This window comes from Arachis stenosperma, chromosome 8 (assembly GCF_014773155.1).
Source record: "Arachis stenosperma cultivar V10309 chromosome 8, arast.V10309.gnm1.PFL2, whole genome shotgun sequence".
Classification (NCBI taxonomy): Eukaryota; Viridiplantae; Streptophyta; class Magnoliopsida; order Fabales; family Fabaceae; genus Arachis; species Arachis stenosperma.
This window is the reverse complement of record NC_080384.1, coordinates 12,629,736-12,652,320: the sequence shown is the minus strand read 5'-3', so window position 1 is coordinate 12,652,320 and position 22,585 is coordinate 12,629,736. Positions and strand designations below refer to the sequence as shown.

The 22,585-nt window shown below is 32.9% G+C and overlaps 3 protein-coding genes across 3 annotated transcripts; 1 reads left to right on the top strand and 2 right to left on the bottom strand.

Moving 5' to 3' along the window:
* Positions 1 to 777: 777 nt before the first annotated feature.
* LOC130946465 (acetyltransferase At1g77540-like) lies at positions 778 to 1,488 on the bottom strand. Its single transcript, XM_057875222.1, has 2 exons — positions 1,158 to 1,488; positions 778 to 1,033 (listed from the first exon to the last, which is right to left on the bottom strand). The coding sequence occupies exons 1-2, from the start codon at positions 1,428 to 1,430 to the stop codon at positions 968 to 970; spliced, it is 339 nt and encodes a 112-aa protein (XP_057731205.1). The 5' UTR covers positions 1,431 to 1,488; the 3' UTR covers positions 778 to 967.
* A 3,442-nt stretch (positions 1,489 to 4,930) lies between these two features.
* Positions 4,931 to 6,863, bottom strand: LOC130945409 (uncharacterized). Its single transcript, XM_057874129.1, has 4 exons — positions 6,661 to 6,863; positions 6,177 to 6,609; positions 5,349 to 5,760; positions 4,931 to 5,073 (listed from the first exon to the last, which is right to left on the bottom strand). Exons 1-4 carry the CDS (start codon positions 6,861 to 6,863, stop codon positions 4,931 to 4,933), a joined length of 1,191 nt encoding a protein of 396 aa, XP_057730112.1.
* A 12,469-nt stretch (positions 6,864 to 19,332) lies between these two features.
* LOC130943906 (BTB/POZ domain-containing protein At1g21780) lies at positions 19,333 to 21,997 on the top strand. The gene is made up of 4 exons (XM_057871992.1): positions 19,333 to 19,578; positions 19,663 to 19,808; positions 20,625 to 20,740; positions 21,217 to 21,997. The coding sequence occupies exons 1-4, from the start codon at positions 19,460 to 19,462 to the stop codon at positions 21,820 to 21,822; spliced, it is 987 nt and encodes a 328-aa protein (XP_057727975.1). The 5' UTR covers positions 19,333 to 19,459; the 3' UTR covers positions 21,823 to 21,997.
* Positions 21,998 to 22,585: the final 588 nt, after the last annotated feature.

Sequence of the window (22,585 nt, the reverse complement as noted above, 5' to 3'; positions counted from 1 at the left end):
TCGTGCTGATAACGTATTGTGAAATAAAAGAGATATATAATAAAGTTGTATAAATAGAAGACTCTAGTATAAAATAATTAGCTCAATAATAATTTATATATATATAATAAAATTATATGTTGTATTGTGTATATATATACAAAGATAGAAAGAAGTATTAAAAATAAAGAGAGAGAGAATCGCATTTGTTTATTGTTACAATCTCAATATAATAAAGATGATTAATATTGCTATTAATATTATATGTAAAGAGTAATAGAAAAGAGAATTTAGAATACTAATAAAATAAAAGAAGAGAAAGAATTGTAGTAGAAATATAAAGAGAAGAGTATTTGATTGCAACAAAAAAAGAAGTATTCGTAAGAAGTGAGAGAGAGTTGATTTGTTTACTACTTTTCACTGTGTATATATTTGCATCAATTCATGCCTATTTATAGGCGTACAAAAGTAGTGTTAATTAATTTAATTCAGTATTGAAAAGTGAATTCTCATCAGTAGTGAAAAGAGTGAACCGCCCATTAAATGGGCATCCACATAATCATGCTTATCTTAACACAGAAAATATTTTTGTATATATTTATAGACATTAATATATTTTAATTAAATAATTAAATATTAGAATAATCAAAGTTGACAATTAACATAGTCAAATAATAAAAAAAAATTAATTTTATTTACAGTGCATAATAAAAACCTTTTATAAAATATTAGATATTTTATATTCAGATTTTTAGTGCATACTTGTATAATAAAATCATAAATTATGATATTATGAATCACAAAGCTACATAATAAGAGCATACTTATCAGTTCTACAAATATAGTATACTTATCACTTTCCAACAGAAAGTTCATTCTCAAAGGTGGTTATATTTATTTAATACAGCAAAATGCACTGTTAGAAGCATAGTTTCGAATGGTAGAACTAGTACGAGCAAGATGCTTGCGTAACTGTTAAGCTTAGATGCTATATTTTTCCAGCTCCATTGTACAGGACAGAATTCCAAGATGGATTCCGCGGAAGAAATGTCTCCTGCCAGAGCCAACACATCTCGTCAATTATTTACCTTAATTTTTTTGGGTAACATGAAAAATAGGTTGAACAATTGCTATATTTGTGGAATTAAAGGAATGAAATTGAGGAAGATTGAACTCACAGAGACATAGGAACAGGTAGGGATGATGGATAACGAGTGAGACTTAGCGTGTTGGAAAGCAGCGACGCAAAGGTGGGAAGCTAAACCGAGCCCCCTCTTTGAAGAAGGCACAAAGGTGTGGATCAAATCCATGACGTTACCGTTATCTCTGAGCACATACTCCACGTAAGCCTCCTTGTCTTCCGTCTCGAACCTTCTAAGCCCTTCGTTCCACACGATCACAGGAACTACCTTCCCACCGCCGCTACCTTTCGATTCCGATTTCGTTGCCATTGTTTCGTTTACACTCAACTCAACGCCCTCTCTCGCCACTCGCTGGATGGAAACAAACGACTACCCAACACTATTCTTTGTCTTCATGGGCCATATTTCACATTGGGCCTTCCATATTCATTGTTGGCCCACGTAAAGAAAGTTGAACTTGTAGAAAAACAACTTTTCGCTTGGGTACGAGGTTCAAGCAGTTTTAGCCTTTTAGGTAAGAGTAGTTTATTAATTCCGGGAGCTGTCTCCCACTTTTTTGAATCAGATTTAGAGGAATGTATAGTGAATAATCTGATAAACAAATATGGGAAGGACTCTCAATATGAATGAATAAATGTCTTTCTAATTACTTGTTAATGGATCTGAAAATGGAGATGTCAGGAAATTTTCAACTCTTTGTACTCTAGACCTAACAATCTTAAATTTTAAATTCTAGAATACATTACAAATTATAAGCAAGCATTCATAAATAAAAAGTAGTCCCAGATAGTAAGAACAATAACAAAACAGGAACAATAACAAAACAGATATAGATAAATTGAAAATCACCACTATAGGAGTGGGTCAAATTTAATACAGACAGAACATCTAACAACGAAACATAAAGAACAGGATGTGAAAGTGTGTTGCATACTTATTTTTTTTTGGTGACTTGTTGCATACTTATTTGAGAGAGTGGATTGATGAATTTGAAGCTAACACAGGTTATTGCAGTGCAGAGCAAGTAGAGATGCTTGGGATTCTCCATGGATTGCGGATAACTTGGGACATGGGCATGCGCCAAGTCATTGTGGAAAATCATGCAGAGAAGTTCTCAGGTCTATCACCAAAGAAGAAGGAATTAATCAGATCCATCATGGGACAATAAGAGAAAGGAAAAGTATATGAAACTAACTCCAAATTAGTCAAGAATGGAACAACTTAATTAATTATAAATATAGTAATTAGTTTTATTTATTTATGATTTAAAATATTGGTTTTAGTTATTAAATGTTTCATCACATTCAAATTAGGAGGAGATACGTTCAGTATCATTGCAACGTGAATTACAGAAACTGATTCAATTAGCTTCCATTTCTTCATCATTCTTCTCTCTCCAAATGCCTAAAACATGATAAATCAGAAAACAGATTTAGAATCATCCAATTTACAAAGAAAAGAAACATCCTAATGCGTAGCATAAGCACCATCATTTTGGATTTACCCAAAAGCATTTAGCTAATTTTTTGCTGGAACCATCTTTTTTCCCTAACATTATTGTGAAATTGTTAAAATGAAACAAAGACCATAGGAGTTAAAGTTCTGCCATATTTACAGAGAAGCTGATCGAACTGGTTGGCAAGGAGAAACTTATATGGGGATTTAGGAGAGGTAAGCATCAAAGTGGTCCCTGAAGTTATCCTCAAGGATCAAAGTAATCCCTGAAATTAAAAATTTGTCGTTTACGTCCCTGAAGTTGAGCTCCGGTAGTCAAAGTCGTCCTTCCGATGAAATTCGTCCAGCTGGCGCAACCGGAAAGCTTAGCTGGAGTCACTGGTGACATGTGAGCAGCGCAACGGCTAGCTGACGTGGCATAGTAAACGTTTTGGAGTCAATTTGGTCCCTAATGTTAGATTAAAATCCTAACCCCCAATTGACTCTGTTCTCCTTTCTTCTCCATCGCAGATGCTGTTCTCCTCTACTGTCTATCGCACCAGAGTTTAGGATTCAGTGTTTTCTTCATCAATGAACACCTGGCGTTATGGCTAGCGGTAGCAACGCAGCTGGGAGCTCCAACAACCCACGATCATTTGGAAGCATCATGAGAAGAATGAATAGAAACAGAGATGCGTGTCTGCCAGAATGGTGTGCATGCGGGTCGATACCAGTGTTGCGATGGTCAGCGATGGATTCTAATCCAGGGAGACCGTTTGTGGGTTTTCCAAACTACAATGTAAGTGCTTGATGCTGTTCTTTGTTGTAAATCTGGAGGTAAAGTTGGTTGATTCACTTTCCTGGGTTTAGATTGCAGGTAAGAGGTGGTGAGGGTTATTTCTGTGGGTGGGCAAAATTCTGGAAGAAGATGCGGTGACATGTGATGGTAGAACAAGCTCTTCAAACGACAACGAAGAATGGAAGATGAAGATTGCTTGGAAGCTTGGAATACTATAGTCTGAAGTTAGAGTTTTGAAAATTGGGGGGGGGGGATTTTGGTGTTTACATGTATGCTGCTGCTGCTAGTAACTGTTGTTGTGCTTGTTTTAAGGTTGGATAGACAACAGAGTCAATTGTATTTAGGCAAAAAATAACTGACATGTGAAATGCATATGTTGTTCTCTTCATGTACTTGAACCTGTCATTTTGGTTGAGAAGAATGCATATTAAACTTGAACCTGTCATTTTGGTTGAAAGGAATGCAGATTAAACTATTTCACATGACTAGGCAAGAACAATTTGGATTCTGAATAAAGAAGAGGTTATATGTAAATAATTGTTCCTGCACTACTAATGGAATCATCTAATGGAATTAATCTTAATGTACTATCAGATAACAACAAAGAGAAAATATTGCATAGCTCAAGTTCAATGAGGTCATAATCCATAATCATATATTCATAATGCAGAAAACATATTCAAAATAGGCATTACAGAGCCAGGACAATATTCTGCAAGTATATCAAAAGTTCTCAACATATTGAGAACACAAGTTTTTAACACAAAAAATCCCCAACACTTGGGTTCTAAATGCAGAAAGCACACTGCTTCATCAACAAAGTAAAACAAAATAATCTTCTCCTAAACATAATAATCCTAGTCTTCAATTTTTGTTTCTTGGTGGTCTGAATCCAGGATTAGGAACAAACTTCATGAAGTTAGAAAGCCTTGTAACGGTCCCCTGTGATGCACCTTGCATAGGAAGAGACGGATGAAGAGTTGTGGGTTGACTGGTTGCTGGTGGGGTGGCAGCAGGTGGGTGGTTGTTTCTTGAAAGATGCTTCCAGGAGTTGTCTTTTCTTGTTTGGATGACTTCCTTTTGGGAGGGAGTTTTGGTGGTCTCACAGGAGGATGCAAGACCTATTAGTGAAGACATGTAGAATAGTTAGTAAAAGTGGAGAAGGAAATGCACATACTAAGATTGAATGTCATTTAATTTTGTGAACCTCTTGAGAGTCATCAGTTTGTGACAATGGTGGTTGACTGACTTCAAGCTGAATTTCGGTGGGGGGTTGGATAGCAGCTGGAGGTTGGATAGCAGCTGGAGGTTGCACAGTAGCAGCCTCTGCAGCAGGGGCCTTAGCAGCAGCAGCAACAGCCACCTCATCAGCAGCTCTCTTGCCACAGTTTCTCTTGGTGTGTCCCGATTCACCATAATAATGACAGTGACCTTTTTGATAGATTCTTTTCATCTTCGTCTTCTGCTTTTTACCCCCACTTAGCTCCTCATCTACATCCTTTCTTCTTTTTTTCGTAAGTGGACCTGGTTTCTTTCTAAACTTAGGTGCTTGTGGTCTGTTATGAGGTGACTTTTTTCATAGGGCTTGACCTGGAATTGGATTGATATGGAAGGCATATGTGCTATTATATGCTTCCATTGTCAACCACTTATGACAAAACTCATCTGGTCTTCTACCAACCCTTGCCAATGCAACACAAACATGCACACACGGCATCCCTAAATAACATTAACACAAGCCAGTAAACTTACCAATATTAAGCCAACAGTAAAGAAAAAAAAAACAAAGCAAGGAACAAGTAAAAGTATATCACCACTCAATTGCCAAAAACCACATGTGCAAAGCCTCTTTTCCATATCAACAACCATGTTAGTTGGCCACCCATAAACCTCTTATTTCTCGTATTCAGAGTCACCAGACCATATCGGGATCCAACTCTTTGACTCCTTTCTTATTTTTTCTAACCTGCTGCGCTGTATAGGTGGTAGAATACCAGTGTTCGAACTAAGCTTCACTTTGTTCCTAGCGATGGACCTCATTGCATACATTCTGACTTCCTCTAAGAGTGTAATGATAGGTTTGGCTCTAGCTTCTTTGATCCTTGAGTTGAAGATTTCACAAGTATTGTTACAGATATTGTCTATTTTAGGTGCATTGCTGAAGAAAGCCTGGCTCCAAAAGTCTATAGGCCACTTGTTCAAATACTCCCAAGCTTCTTTGTTAACCCTCTCAATCTTTTTGATACTCTCTAAGAACCCATCTTGGCTGGTGCACCTTGCATACTCCCATAGCAACCCTTTCAGCTGGAGATCTTTCCACTGCTTATTGAAGTTCTTCCATAAATGCCACACACAGAATCTGTGATGGACACCTGGAAAAACCTCCTTAACAGCATGGATTAGGCCCTGAATTTAAAAAACAAAACACTGGTGAAATACATGTTATCAAACATCAAAATGGTCCCTTAACTTTTATAAGTGACTTCACTTTAGTCCCTTAACTTTTATAAGTGACTTCAGATTGGTCCCTGTTATTTACATGCATAGCAGTTCAATATACATATACCAGTTTATCGAGCAGAAGTCACTATATAACAAATACAACAGTTCAGTACAACAAATACATATCAATGCAATATACATATACTAGTTCATTAAGCAGTTGTTCATCATATACAAATTTTACATCAACAAATTATACATCAGTTCATCATATACAAATTATACAGCAGTTCAGCATATGTAAGCAGTTCATGCTAATATCAGAGCAGTCAATACGAATTATACATCAACAGAAAAACAAATACATAGATAAAATATACCTTCTGCATATCTGATATGAAACAGAGCTTGTTTTGCTTATAGTCTCCTAAGTCTTGATGAAGTAATTCCAAGAACCACCTCCACTTTTCAGTATTTTCAACAGGGACAATGGCATACGCAATCACATATATGTGATTGTTTGCATCTTGTTCAATTGCAGACAAGATCTGACCACCATGTTGGGTCTTCAAAAAAGCTCCATCCAAGTCTATGAGGGGTCTGTAGCCAGCCAGAAATTCCTTCTTACAGGCATCCAAACAGATGTACATTTTCTTAAATATTGGTTCATCATCAGGGTTGGGCTGAGGGATAACTCCAACTGTGACAGTGGAGCCTGGGTTACTCTTTAGCAGTTTGAGCCCATAATCCCTTACCATCCCATACTGGGCAGCAGCATCACCATACACAACTGCCCTAGCATCTCCTAAGGCCCTAGTCAGTGATCACTTGCTTAGTTCCAAGTCATATTTTGGCTTAAAATACTGAGCAGCCTCACAGTGTCTTAAGTTGGGATATTTTCGTAGCTTCTTCACTAATTTCCTGGCCAGCCACTTCCTATTAGCCAATCTATTTTTGGTTTTTCTTGCACAATTGTGATCATCCATGAACGTCTTGATCTGCCAAAAATTCTGCTCAGTGTTGTAAGCACCATACACTAGCCAACCACAGTTCTCATCCTTACACATTGCTCTTATCCTTACATTATCATTCTTCTTAAACCAAATTCGGCGACCTTCCTATATACAATATTCACGCACAGCCTCTTTGAACTCCATCTTTGTAGTAAATGTCATTCCAACCGCAAGCCTAAGCTCCCCAAACCTACCTCCATCTCTGAACACAGGGAAAACCTCATTCGAAACAACCTCCTCCAACTCATTCTCATAATTTGGAGGAGTCTTCATTTTTTCTGAGTGCAGCATGATATGTTCCCATGGACCCGAACTTAGGAATTGGTCCAAAAAAAACTGCATCATCCTCAGAGCCTGAGTCAGCACACACGGGACCATCATCCTCAACCATTACATCCCTCTTTTGTTTAGAAGTTTTCTTATCTAACCTGGTTCTGAATTTCACATTTGTCTTTTTTTTCCTGCTGATCTCTCCACACCCACATCTTCCTCACTAGACACTACTTACCATCAGACCGATATGGTTCATCCTCCTCACTACCATCCCTGGCTTCACTATTTGAGGAATTCTCTGAGCTAGACAATACTATATGTTCTGTTTGGGGCTATTTTTCTTTACCATTACTTCTTACACTAATTCCACTAGCAACTGCTCATGTTAATGGCCTCCTTCCATATGGTTTTGGTACTACAGATTTTACATTCCTAGTCCCTCTCCTTGGTACAGCAGACTTCTTGGTCTCTTTTGATTTCGACCATGGTTTAGGCATTTCAGTGGGTAGCGACATTTTTTGTGTGGTTTTTTCGACTTGGTATTACTAGGTTGATTCACTTTTTTGGGGGGTGGATTGGGGTTGGACATAGGAGTTGCAGTGGGGTGGAGGTGTATTTTTTTTGCTGGTTTACTAACAGTAATTGAAATAGGTCGGAGCTTTCTAGTTGAGTCTGGTTTTTGGGTGGGAATACTGGTGTCATTTGGTGCAGAGGTTGGAGTAGATGCTGCTGTGGTGGGAATTGGCTCGGCATCATCATTGGTGGTGGGGTTTGGGGTGGGATTCAAATCCTGTATCACCATCAGCTCCTTCCCTTTAGATGAAACTACCTCTGCTTCCTCAATGTACAGAGGTTCTGAGACTCCATGTTCATAGTAAACTTGAACAACCCCCTTGTTCTGCTGACCAAGGTAGCACATCTCCAAGAGCTCCTTGTCATTTGTTATAGCCCTTAGACCATTTTACAAGGGCCTATTAGTAACCAGCCACAATGTTTGAGTGACTTTGTCATATCCAAGATTCTTGTGGTAGTCTCAGACAAAGAAGACATCCAGTTTGTCTGGATCAACTCCTGGAAACTCAGAGACACCTTCACCATTGTAAGTCACACCTCCATCAACATCTGTGATGAATGATCCTCTATGGTGAAATAGGATGGTAATCAAATCATCACCCATCTGCAATTTCAAAATTTTTTTCTTATATCAGCCTCCCTAAACTTCAACCACATTACCAACTTACTAACTCCATAACAAAAACTGTAACTGCAGTAAACCCTTGGACATAAAAAAAGTTTTCGTCTTAACAAAAATTCCCTTAGTTGGCCTAACCACTAAGAAACCTCATCCTGATCAAACCCTAGCCAATACCCCAAAAGACAAGCATGCATTCCGACACAAAACACTCAAAGAAAACATTTTTGCCTTTTGTAAAGAATAGATTAACCACAAAATTCAAAAAACAGAGCTTCACCACATATTTATATCTTTTTTACGTACCTCTACCAGAAAAACCCGTCTTCACAACTCTCTGTCTGATGCAGATGATGAAGGCGATCCTCTGGAGCTTAGGTTCTCCACCGAAATACGCTCCGGTAACTGCAATAGCACTGGCACCAGTGAAGAGGGTAACGGAGAAGAAGAGAGCTCTGCTTTGTGTTGTGTTTGTGTTTTGAGTGTGGAAGATGATACGTTGGTGTAACATTGAGGGAAGGTTTTTTTTGCATAAAACGACATCGTTTTATATCATTTTGGCGCCACCCCACAAACGACGTCGTTTCGGCGCTGCTCACGTGTCACCAGTGACTCCAACTAAGCTTTCCGGTTGCACCAGTTGGACGAATTTCACTGGAAGGACGACTTTGACTATCGGAGCTCAACTTCAGGGACGTAAACGACAAATTTTTAAGTTTAGGGATTACTTTGATCCTCGAGGATAACTTCAGGGACCACTTTGATGCTTACCTCGATTTAGGATTTAGGTTCCTGGACATAGCTCCCCAAAATTTAGAAACGCTATTACAAGAAGATGTTCAGGAGATTGTACTCTCTCATACTCTTAATGTAATTAAAGATCGTAGCTAATGTTTTTTCTTTCTTGGGCCTAGGCCCCCTTTTATCATAAAAAAAAGTTTATTAATTCAATCACGCTTGCTAATGAGCCTTAACTCACACGACATTCTGCTCTCTCTCTATCTCAAAGGTTTCGAACTCAACTCCTACCAACGACAACCGAAAAAGAAAAAATGGTAAGTATGTGAGGAGTGTGTAGATGTGTGTTGTTGTACTTGTACCTAAGATTGAGAATTGTCCAATTCATTTGATATACCTAAAATTGGAGGTTGTCCAATCCACTGACAAAAAAAAAAAAAAGCACGCTTCAAAGTGCATGATGGTTGTGGTTTGCTCACTCGGGCCTTACTCGTCATTTAACAAAAGGAGATTAGTGTGTGTGACTGTGTTTGTATGACCAAAAAAATAAACAAAAGGATGTTATCTTTACTTTTAATAATTGACTACCATTAAACATCAACCATTCTAATTTATACACTACTTTATATATATCATTTATTTAACAAAAATAATTTTTAATTTATTAATTAAAAAAATATTTAAAGTTATACAATTGTCTAACTGCAATTACAAAATTAATTTAAAATTAAAATAAATAAATATAAAATAAATACAAGATATATTGGTATACAGATGATTAAAAAAAATTAGGGTTAAGTACAATTTTGGTCTTTAAAGTATAGGTTGAAAATTTTTTTCGTCCTTAACCTTTATTTTACATACAAAATCGTTCCTAAGATTTAAGTTGATTTTAAAATCGTTCTTACCTTAGGAACTAAAATTGTGCAGAAGTGGCGGCGAAAGCAGAAGTAGAGGTAGATCGCGGACAGCTTCTTCTTCTTTCCTTCCTCCTTCTTCTTCTTCCATTTTCCTTTGCAGGAATAAAAATACTCTCTTTCTCTTTTTTTTTATTTTATAATTTTTTTATTATAGATAATTTGGTCCAAAATTTTAATATTTAAGTGAAAAAGACGATTTTAAAACTTAGTTTTAAGACGATTTTGTATACAAAAAAAAAGAATGAAAAAAATCGGTTTATACCTTAAAAATTAAAATCGTGCTTAGTGCTTGTTTGGGCGCCATTAAATTGATAAAAGATATTTTTCAATGAAAAAATATCTTTTTTAGTGTGTTTAGCAAATTTCTAATAATAAAAGTAGAGGTGAAAAAAGGCCAGGTAGCCTGCTAGGACCTATAACCTGGCCTGTTATAAAATAGGCACAGACTCAAATTTTTATAAAAGCTTTATTATGTTAATAAGCCAGATCTAGGCTCACTAATTATCCTTATTGGCCTGTCAGACCTGCCTGGGTCTGTTAATACATAATTACATATATAAATATTTTTTTATTATTAATAAAATTATGAAATATTTTAAATTTATTATATTTAATTATAAATAGTTTTTTATATTTTAAATATTTTAAAATTTAAATTTTTTTATAAATATTAAATATGACATATTAAATATAAGTATATTTATTAAAAAATAATTTTTTAAATAATATTTTTATTTTCGTAAAAAAAATTATCAAGCTTTTTAACAGACTTCAAGTCAGGCCAGGCTGAATAACAGACCAGACTTAATACTTAAAAAAAAGCCTATAGTAGGCTACAAGTCAGGTTCAGACCAATTGACTACATGACAGGTCAGGCCTGTTAAAAACAAAGTTTAGCTTGACCTGACCTGTTTCCACCCCCTAAGTAAAAGTAAAAGCATTAAAAAATAAAAATATCTTTTTCGAGAACCTGCAATTTATATTTTTTTTAAAGATTTTAAAAAAAATATTTTTCACATAATAAATAAATAAAAAAATATTTTTATCTTATTTTATCTAAATATAATTGATAAATAAAAAAAATTTTTAAAATAAAATATTTAAATATAAAATCACTTTTATTTTTATAAAAATTTTTTAAAAAAATATTATTTAAAACAAGATCTTTTTTAAAAATAACGCCCATACAAGCTTCTAACCCAAAAAATTACTTAAAGTTTCTTGTGTGTGAATGAGTTGAAAACTAAGGTAAAAATAACTTGTGAGGTTAGGAACAAGGTGGAGTTAGTTAATCTGAGTTACTGCCAAGTGTCCATTCAGATATTATGGAGTAGGGGTCTTTATGATGTTGAATGGATTGTTTGGAAAAAAAATTCACCTAATTTGAATACTAATGTGTGTTTTGAATTTGATATTTTTAAAAAGAAATTTGATTCGATATAATTTCAAGCTATTTAAATGGAATTAGATTTACCATTTTATAAATTAAAAAAATTAAATATATATAATAAATCTCAAAATCAAATTTTAAATAACTAACAATGACGAATTCAAAATATTTTAAGAGTGAGAGCAAAATATATATCCTAAGATAAATATTTTTGAATATTACCAATTATACTAAAAATTGTTGTAAAATAAATAAATAAATAAGAGGTAATAAATATAAAAGTATAATTATATAACTCTAATAGTAATATTCACCACAATTATTATCATAATATAATAAATATGATTAGTACATTTACTAATATTATAGTAAGATATATAAAGAGAGAATAAAACTTAGTAATATGAAAGAAAAAGAAGAAAGATTATTATTGCTTGTGTATAAAGAGAGAGAATAGTATTTGTTGTTATGTAACATTAACAGAGGCTTAACCTCCTATTTATAGGCATACAGAAGGAATATTTTCAACCTTCATTAATTCCATTCTTCCTTGAGAATGTAAGCCTCATATAGGAAATGGGCATCCACGTTCCATTCTTATCACAACACTCCTCCTTGGATGACCATTTAGGAATATGTCTCATTAAAATTTTACTAAAGAAAAATCCAGTAGAAAAAAACCTTAGTGAAGGAAAAAGAGTACAATATCCTTTATGATGGGGACTACCTCATTAAAAACCTTGTCAAGAAAAATCCAATGAAAAAAAATCTGACCAAAGAAAAAAGAGTACAGTCTCCCCCTTTTGTCGACATCATTTAATGTCTCGAAATCGGCACATCCCAATCTCATGTACCAATCTTTTAAAGGAGGATTTTGGGAGTGACTTTGTAAATAAATCTGCCAAATTGTCACTTGAACGGATCTGTTGGACATCAATTGTCCCTTGATTTTGAAGATCATGAGTGAAGAAGAATTTGGGAGAAATATGCTTTGTTCTATCACCTTTGATGTATCCGCCTTTAAGCTGAGCAATGCATGCTGTATTATCTTCAAACAGGATAGTTGGAGCTATCTTATGATCAATCAATCCACATGATGACAGAATATATTGAATCAAACTCCTGAGCCAAAAACACTCGCGACTAGCTTCATGTATCGCTAGTATTTCGGCATGATTAGAGAATGTTGCAACAATCGTCTGTTTCGTGGATCTCCATGATATAGCTGTACCACCATATGTGAACAGGTATCCTGTTTGAGATCTCCCTTTGTGTGGATCAGACAAGTATCCAGCATCTACATAGCCAACTAGAGTTGACTTGGATCCATATAGATAAAACAATCCCATATCAACCGTTCCATGAAGATATCGAAAGATTTGCTTGATTCCACTCCAATGTCTTCTAGTTGGAGAGGAATTATACCTTGATATTAAATTCACCGCGAATGATATGTCAGGTCGCATATTATTAGCAAGATACATTAGCACTCCAATGGCACTAAGATATGGTACTTCAGGACCAAGGATATCTTCATTTTCTTCTTTAGGACGGAATTGATCCTTTTCCACATCCAAAGACCTTACGATCATTGGGGTACTTAATGGATGTGACTTATCCATATAAAATCTCTTCGAGATATTTTCTGTGTAAGTTGTTTGATGAATAAAGATCCCTTTTTTGTATGCTCAATCTACAGGCCGAGACAAAATTTAGTCTTTCCAAGATCTTTCATCTCAAACTCTTCTTTTAGAGTTTTATAATTGTTGGAATCTCTTCAAGAGTTCCAATGATATTTAAATCATCAACGTACACAGCAATTATAATAAACTCAGATGCAGATTTCTTTATGAAAACATATGGGCAGATATCATCATTCTTGAATCCTTTTTTGGCCAGATACTCAGTAAGATGATTATACCACATTCGTTCATATTGCTTTAAATCATATAAAGATCTTTGCAATTTAACTGAGTATAACCCTTGTGACTATTCATTGGATAGTTTAGATATCTTTAGTCCTTCAGGAACTTTCATATAGATATCCCGATCTAATGAGCCGTATAAGTAGGCTGTTACCACATCCATTAAATGCATATGCAGTTTATGATATGCAGATAAAGTGACCAAATAACGTAATGTTATCACATCCACTACAGAGGAATACGTTTCTTCATAATCTATACCGGGTGCCTCTGTGAAAAACCTTGTGCTACAAGTCTAGCTTTGTAATGTACAACTTCATTTTTCTTATTTCGTTTTCTCACAAATACCCATCAGTATCCAACAGGTTTTACATCTTCTGGTGTACGGACTACAGGTCCAAAAATTTCACGTTTTGCAAATGAGTCTAATTCAGCCTTTATGGCTTCTTCCTATTTTGGCCAATCATTTCTTTGTCGATATTTTTCGACTGATCTTGGCTCAAGATCCTTACTTTCATGCATGATATTTAATGTCACATTATATACAAATATTTCATTGACAATTGTTTTATTTCGGTCCCATTTCTCTCCTGTAAAGACATAATTTATCGAGATCTCGTCATTTTCACAATTTTCAGGTACCTGAACGTCTTCTGGCGTTAAAACTATATCAGAATTTTGGACAACTGCAGGTGTCTCTACTATGTCTTTTTCAACAGGAATCGTATTTACCTCTTTTCTTTTTCGATGATTTTTGTCTTTGGAACCGACATGCCTGCCACGCTTCTGGCGTGAATTTGCTTTAGTGGCTACTTGTCCTACTAGGACATCAATTCGAATTGGGGCATTTTCCACTGGTATATAAGATTTGGTTATCCTCTTTGTATTAAAAAATGCATCAGGCAATTCATTTGCTATTCTTTGCAAATGTATAATCTTTTGAACTTCTAGTTCACATTGCCTTGATCGAGGATCTAAATACATCAATGATGATGCATTCCAATTAAGTTCCTTTTAAGGAAGCTTATTCTCTCCCCCTAATGTTGGAAATTTTGATTCATCAAAATGATAATCCGCAAACCGGGATTTAAATACATCCCCAATTTGTATCTCAAGATACCTTACTATAGATGGAGAATCATATCCAACATATATCCCCAATTTTTTTTGGGTCCCATTTTGGTGCGATTAGGTGGTGCAATGGGAACATATATCGCACACCCGAATATTCTTAAATGGAAAACATTTGGCTGCTGGCCAAATGCTATTTGTATAGGAGAGAACTGATGGTAACTCGTTGGCCTCAAACGAATAAGTGCTACGGGCATTTAAAATAGCATGCCCCAAACCGAAGTTGGGAGATTTTTTCTCATAAGCAAGGGTCTAGCAATTAATTGGAGGCGCTTAATAAGTGATTCTGCTAACCCATTTTGTGTGTGAACATGAGCTACTGGATGTTCAACACTTATTTCATTAGCCATACAATAAGCATCAAAAGCTTGAGAAGTAAATTCAGCAGCATTATCAAGACGAATTGCTTTAATTGAATTTTCTGGAAATTGTTCTTTTAATCGAATAATTTGAGCCAGTAATCTCGCAAACGCCAAGTTGCGAGAAAATAATAAGCACCCATGTGACCATCTCGAAGATGTGTCTATTAGGACCATAAAATATCTAAAAGATCTACATGGTAGATGAATAGGTCCACATATATCACCTTGAATCCTTTCTAGGAATTCAGGGGACTCAAATCCAATCTTTACTGGTGATGGCCTTAAAATTAACTTTCCCTGAAAACATGTAGCACAACAAAATTCACTAGTTTTAAGAATCTTCTGGTTCTTTAGTGAATGTCCATGGGAGCTTTCAATAATTTTTCTCATCATGATTGTTCCCAGATGACCCAATCTATCATGCCAAGTTATGAATTCATTTGAGCTAGTAAACTTCTGGTTTACAATGGCATGTGATTCAATTGCACTAATCTTGATATAATATAACCCAGATGAAAGTGAGTGCAACTTTTCTAATATAACATTTTTATTTAAATCATGAGTTATGATACATAAATACTCATAATTTCCATCATTCATTGTCTCAACATGATATCCATTTCGGCGAATATCTTTGAAACTCAACAAGTTCCTCAGAGACTTGGTAGATAATAGTGCATTATTTATTATAAATTTTGTTCCTCCAGAAAACAAAATTATAGCTCTTCCGGAGCCTTCAATCACATTGCCTGAGCCAATAATAGTATTGACATATTCTTCTTTTGGCACAAGATGGGTAAAATATATATCACTTTTGAGAATAGTGTGCGAACTTGCACTATCCGCAAGGCATACATCTTCATTACATATCATTGCCATTCTCTTCAAAGACAAATAATAATAAAATGAGTAATATGCACAGTTAAATTAAATACTTGATCGGAATAATTTTTTTAAGAAACACTGTACATAAAAATAATGTCATATACTAAAATTTTATTTTAAAACATGACACATTTAATGATTTCAAGATTCATAAACATTAATATTTCATTATTTATATACATCATATTTGAAACTTAAATACATGAAAATAAAACTTAACAATAAGTTCTTTACATTATTTATTTACATGGATACTTAACGATCCCACATATTAAACTATTCCATCATTGATCAAATGACCAATATTTTCTTCAGGATCCTCAAAGAAATCAGATACATCATAATGAGAGGTGGAATTTTTAGCATCATTTGAAACAAAATTTGTTTCCTTTCCTTTGTCATCCTTTTTCAAAGATGTTTGGTAAAGATCGACTAGGTATCTTGGGGTACGACAGGTACGTGACCAATGACCCTTTCCACCACAACGGAAATACTTATCCTCTGTTGATTTATTTTGCCTAATATTTCTTTCTTTATCCCACTTTTGGTGAGATCCTCTCTTTTAAACATAATTCATTTTCCTTCCATAATTTTTCTTGTTATTAAAACCTTGCCATTTACCTCTTTTGGGGTAATGATTTACCGCATTTACTTCAGGAAATGGGGCGACGCCAGCATGGCGCGCTTCATGATTCTTCAAAAGCAACTTATTGTTGCTTCAACAACAAGAAGGCAAGAAATTAACTCAAAATATTTTTTAAACTCTTTTTCTCGATACTGCTGCTGTAGGAGCACATTCGAGGCATGGAAGGTTGAGAAAGTTTTCTCCAACATATCATGATGAGTTATCTTTTCCCCACATAATTTCATTCGTGAGGTAATTCGAAACATTGCAGAATTATATTCATTTATGGATTTAAAATCCTATAGACACAAGTGCGTCCATTCATATCGGGCTTGAGAAAGTATCACCGTTTTTTTATGATTGTACCTTTTTTCAAGGTCTTTCCAAAGATCTGCAGGATCTTTTAATATGAGATATTCATTTTTCAATCCTTCGTCAAGATGACGACGAAGAAAAATCATGGCTTTGGTTTTATCCTTCTGGGATACATTATTTTCAGCCTTAATGGTATTTCCAAGATCCATTGAATCAAGATGGATTTCAGCATCTAATATCCATAATAAATAATTATTCCAGATATATCAAGAGCATTGAATTCAAGATGAGAGTATTTCGACATAATGGAAATTTGTTACCTGAGTCTTCCTAACAATTTGATCAGAGTTTCGTGTTGATAACGTGTTGTAAAATAAATAAATAAGGAAGATGTAATAAATATAAAAGTATAATTATATAACTCTAATAGTAACAGGGACGGACCCATGCATTGGAAAGAGGGGGCATTTGCCCCCACAAAAGTTTTTCAAAAAAACTAATACTTACACTTATATATATATATAATTTATTATATTATATTTGTTCTAAAATAAAATATAAATAATTTTTTTGTATTTTATATTTAAAAAATATTTTATTCAATTTAATTTAGTATAAAAAATAAATAATAAATAAATTCAAAAAATATTGATAATTAATTTTATTATATTAATTAATTAATTGATAATTAAATACAACTTAAATTATTAGTAATTTTTTAAAAATTATTTAAGATAAAAAATATATTATTTATATGTTAATATATTGTAATTATTTTGGTTAAAAAATTTATTTATACTATGCATAAAGATTATAATAAGTAGATTTGACAATTAAATATGAGATAATAAAAAGTAAAATAATTGTTTAAAAAATATATAAAAAATAATATTTAGTCATGTTAAAAATAAAAATAAAAAGTCATTATAAATTATTTTTTTATTATTTTGAATATTCTACTATGTGTATGAAATTATATTTTGATTATTTTAAATATTATAATAAGTGATTGTATATATATTTTTAGTTCCTATTAATATGTATAGATAATTTTTATTTAAACTTTTAAATATATCTAAACCAATTTGGATTAGTTAAGTGATAGCTTAGTCGTTCGCTTAAGTAAATATTGGGGGTTTGACTTTTATTTCGTATGTGTAGTAATTCATTACCAGCCAATTGTAGACTGTTAAATGGAACTCAAATTCATGATGAATTAGTCCTTAATTTATTGGGTATTGTAGAAAGTAAAAAAAGTCTATACCAAAATTTTATTATATTTTTGCCCCCACTACTAAATTTTTCTGGGTCCGTCACTGAATAGTAATATTCACCACAATTATTATCACAATATAATAAATATGATTAGTATATTTACTAATATTATGATAAGATATATAAATAGAGAATAAAAATTAGTAATATGAAAGAGAAAGAAGAAAGATTATTATTGCTTATGTATAAAGAGAGAGAATAGTATTTATTGTTGTATAACATCAACGGAGGCTTAACCTCCTATTTATAGGCATACAGAAGAAATATTTTCAACCTTCGTTAATTTTATTCTCCCTTAAGAATATAAGCCTCATATAGAAAATGCACATCCACGTCCTATTCTTATCACAACAAAAATATAATAGAGATACAAAAATTAAAAAAAGTTAGTAAACACTTTCATTCTTAAAATATTTTATTTTAATTTTAATATACTACCAAATTAAAAATTTTATGCATCTATTTAATTATGTATTGTAATTAAAAAAATTACATTTTACATTTCATCACATAAAATAATTATTTAAAAAATATATATATTTTAATATATCAAAACCAACTTCTATGCTTTTAATAATTGTTCTACTACTCATTATAATTTTTAAATATTAATTACATCTCATTCAATTAAAAAATTTATTTATTATAATATTTATGACATAAAATATTTTTAATATAAAATAATTATTACAAACAAATTTATTTAATAGATACAATTAAAAAGTATTATATAATATTAAAATAAAAATATTAATTAATAGATAGATATTTTTTATTTATTATAATTAATTTTTAAAGACAAAATAAGATACTAATAATTTTATTTATATTTAGAGAACTGAGATTTAGTTTGATTAATTAGTTGATTAGTTTTTAAAATTATATTATTATTGGTCGTTAATTTTTTATTGAGTTAATAAAAAATAAATTTTAACATAAATCTCAAAATAAAATTTTATAAATTTTTGTGAGAATAAAAATATAATTACATTAAAATAAATATATTAATTTATATAATATTATTACTTTTTTTTTACTTAGTGGAGGCAAATGCCCCTCCTCCTTAAACCTGGGTCCATCTCTCCCAACAATCACATAATAATTTTTAATAATATTTTAAAAAATTAATAATAATATAATAATAAAAATTAATTAAAATAAATAAATAAAAATTATTTTAAACAAAAAATATATATTAAATAATAATAATATATAAATAATATAAAAATATATAATAAATTAAATATATTATAAATAAAATTATAAACATAATAAAATAATATTATTGTATAAATTTGATTAAATTAGATTTTGAAAATAAATCTAAAATTTGATTAGTTCTATATAATTTATAAAAATAAAATAAAATAAAATAAAATTTAAATTAATGCAATTTTAATTAATTTTTAATTTAAATTAAATAATTTAATTTAAAATCGGTCCGTATATATATGAGGCACGTAGGCCATTCAGGTGACTCAGGACTCAGGAGAGTGAAACAGTATTTGTGTCTCTTTCAATTCATCATCATACACAGAGATAGGGATAGGTAAACCAACATAGCACCCCAAGTCAAACTGCTCTAGACTCAGTCTTCTTCTTCGTCTTCTCCTTTTGCCATGGCCATGGGGGATTCAAGGGTTGACACAATTGCACGCTTAGCTCAATGGAAAATCGATAACTTCGGACCCTGTTCCTACAAGAAATCTGACCCTTTCAAGGTCGGAATCTGGAACTGGTATCTAATTCTAACCTAACCTAATCACCATTTATGTTCTCTCTGTGATTATCGTAATCATCAGTTCATCCATTTGCTGATCAGGTACTTATCCATAGAGAGAAACAGGTACCTCTACATACACCTGTTTCCAGAACCTTCTCGTGTCTCCAAGGAGCAGCCACCCGTTGCTCGTTTCATTCTTCGAGTTTCCAATGCTGGCTCTTCCCGAAGGTTCTATATTTCCCCTGGTACGTACTCACTCGGTAACACAGTTTCCAAGTAATTGACTTGACTTCAGCCTCTTAATTATGTGGCTCATATGATATCTGTTCCTCTTGTTTTGTGAAAATGGTATAAAGAAAAAAGGGCTAAACTTTTTTGGTTATTTGCATGGAGATATAGATAGGGCAAATTGATTAAACTGTAGGTTCCAGGGAGTAGTATAAATTTGTAAAGTGAAGTAGGTGCAATAAACTTTGATTTTGTTCTTGGAGCAGGACATGTTTGGCAGTGAGCTTGGAAGATAATATATCCAGATCATCACCCTCCGTTGAAGCAACTATTCCTTTATTACTTTATTTGTGTGTTATAAATAAAAGGTTCCTGATTTTTGTATTCTAATATTCCACAAATTTCAGTAGAGGCAGTAATTTGTTGCATTTGACCCCAAATTGGAACTGCTTTATTGTTAATGCGACTGGAAAGTCAGAAACACATAGACAAACAGTGTTTAATTCAGTCCTATTCTGGCCCATAAATGAAGTTAGCAATGCATGACTAAAATTTTGTCGGTATCGGAATTGAGTCGGCCTAAGCCAAACCCAAAATTCTCCCAAGCCCTTATCTATGCCACATGTTATTAGTGTTGTCCTCTGGCTTAGTTTTGTTTGCATTTGATTTTGATGTCTTTCTTATTCTCTACCACTTTATTTTCCAAGAAGAAATAGGGTAATTTCATATTGCAACTCAAAAGTGTTTTTGAGATTGTAATAGCAGTTTTAGCATTGCACAATGAAGTTGAAACATAGCTTGATTCTTATTTCTTTTTGCTTTTGATGCTGCAGTCCATGAAAGGATACTTAGGACATATGATGACTTTGTCTGGCCTGTTGATACTTCATTCGTTGGTCGCTTCATTATTGATGTTGAATTTCTTGACTTGAAGATATGCCCTCTGAATGTGAGTTCCTATCCCTGAATGAATAGTTTAACAATATTTGATATTGGAGTACCTAAACAATTATATTTTCTCTTTAGAAGTACAATGGTTTCCCTTTAGGTGGTGTTTTGAAACAACTTTTAAGATAATACCTGTAATTCTATAATAGAGATACAAGTCTTGAGAATTGATTTTTAAACTAATTTTTGTACCTGCAAAAACAACACATGCTAGAGGCACAACTTTCCACTATCTTCATCCTTTCTGTCATGAGACAAGAGCCAAACACTACCTTAATATATAAGTAGCAGATGGTTTCCCTAAGATATATATATCAATGACATTCTAAATTTTGAAATCAGTAGCAACCCCTGAAGTTAGTTTGAGTTGCTTGCATAGCATATCATCCAATTCTCTATTGCTTGAATTGATCTTAACCTTTGATCTAGTTCTGGACGATTGCTGCTTAACCACTGTCCTTTTTCTTTTAAACTCAGGGTGGGGAAGCTAGTTCTATATGGCCATCCGAGGGAAAATTGCAATCCATTGCATCTCAAAGTACTCTTAGTTGCCTCTCACGCATGCTTGATGATGCTATTCATGCTGACCTAACCATTATTACAGCTGATGGTACATTGAGAGCCCACAAGGCAATCTTGTCTGCAAGTTCGCCGGTGTTCCAGAGTATGTTTCATCACAACCTGAGGGAGAAAGAGTCATCTACTATCCATATAGAAGACATGTCGCTAGAATCTTGCACGGCTCTTCTAAGATACTTGTATGGAACAATCAAGCAAGATGATTTCTGGAAACACCGGCTTGCATTGCTTGGAGCAGCCAATAAATATGACATCACCGGTCTCAAAGACGTGTGCGAAGACAGTCTGCTGGAAGATCTTAACTCCGGAAATGTTCTCGAAAGGCTCAACGAAGCTTGGCTTTATCAATTACACAAGTTAAAGAAAGGATGCTTGACCTTCTTATTTGACTTCGGAAAGATATATGATGTTAGAGATGAAGTAAACAACTTTTTTCAGCATGCTGATAGGGAGCTAATGATGGAGATGTTTCAGGAAGTGCTCACAGTTTGGAGACCGGTATAAACTAACATGGGAAATCTATTTGCCCCATGAATCTTTGTGAATATGGTAGATTATTCATTATTGTGATACAATAATCATATTTGCTCTTTACCTTAACTTTATCATTTAATAGTTGGTGTTTTTCATATAAATTGTTGATTATCACTACTTTTCTTTAATTACTCTGAAAGTTCCTATGGCCATCATTGTTCACATTCAAATATTTTCAAGTTTTCAAAATATTTACTAAATTTTTAATTGAGAACAAGTCAAGAGATCTGCTTAGCAGAAATGATGATCAAATTAACCTAATTTTAAGTTGAAACTAATGGTAAAAATAAAATGCTTAAATGAAACAGTTCTATCGCACGCGTAGTTGGCAATTCTCTTAAAAAAATGTTGGTTATTCAAATACTAATATTCTAATTACAGTTATGCTATTTGTATGTTAAAGGTTAACTACTAAATTAGTTATCCTACATATAATTAATATATAAGAAGGTATTTAAAGAAATAAAAAATAACACACCAACATAAAAGCTTATTGCACGTATTGTGGAATTATATATATATATATATATATATATATATATATATATATGTATAAATAAGAAAATATTTAGAATTATTAAACAAAATTAATATATATGTATACATAAATAAAGAAACGACTATAATTTATGAAGATTCAAATGAATTTATTCTAATTATATTACAATTAGCTCATGAATAATGTATAATGATATTATTTTAAGAAAATATCTTTATTATAATTATATCAAAT

What these genes read in the sequence shown, in the direction of transcription:
- LOC130946465 (XM_057875222.1), bottom strand. Translation starts at nt 1,430, where the DNA reads ATGGCAACGAAATCGGAATCGAAAGGTAGCGGCGGTGGGAAGGTAGTT. An exon ending in CTACCTGTTCCTATGTCTCT is followed by an intron (nt 1,034 to 1,157) that starts GTGAGTTCAATC and finishes TGGCTCTGGCAG; the next exon opens with GAGACATTTCTTCCGCGGAA.
- LOC130945409 (XM_057874129.1), bottom strand. Translation starts at nt 6,863, where the DNA reads ATGTGTAAGGATGAGAACTGTGGTTGGCTAGTGTATGGTGCTTACAAC. An exon ending in AGACACTGTGAGGCTGCTCA is followed by an intron (nt 6,610 to 6,660) that starts GTATTTTAAGCC and finishes ATCACTGACTAG; the next exon opens with GGCCTTAGGAGATGCTAGGG. An exon ending in TCATATCAGATATGCAGAAG is followed by an intron (nt 5,761 to 6,176) that starts GTATATTTTATC and finishes TTTTAAATTCAG; the next exon opens with GGCCTAATCCATGCTGTTAA.
- LOC130943906 (XM_057871992.1), top strand. Translation starts at nt 19,460, where the DNA reads ATGGCCATGGGGGATTCAAGGGTTGACACAATTGCACGCTTAGCTCAA. An exon ending in AAGGTCGGAATCTGGAACTG is followed by an intron (nt 19,579 to 19,662) that starts GTATCTAATTCT and finishes TTTGCTGATCAG; the next exon opens with GTACTTATCCATAGAGAGAA. An exon ending in TGAAGATATGCCCTCTGAAT is followed by an intron (nt 20,741 to 21,216) that starts GTGAGTTCCTAT and finishes TTTTAAACTCAG; the next exon opens with GGTGGGGAAGCTAGTTCTAT.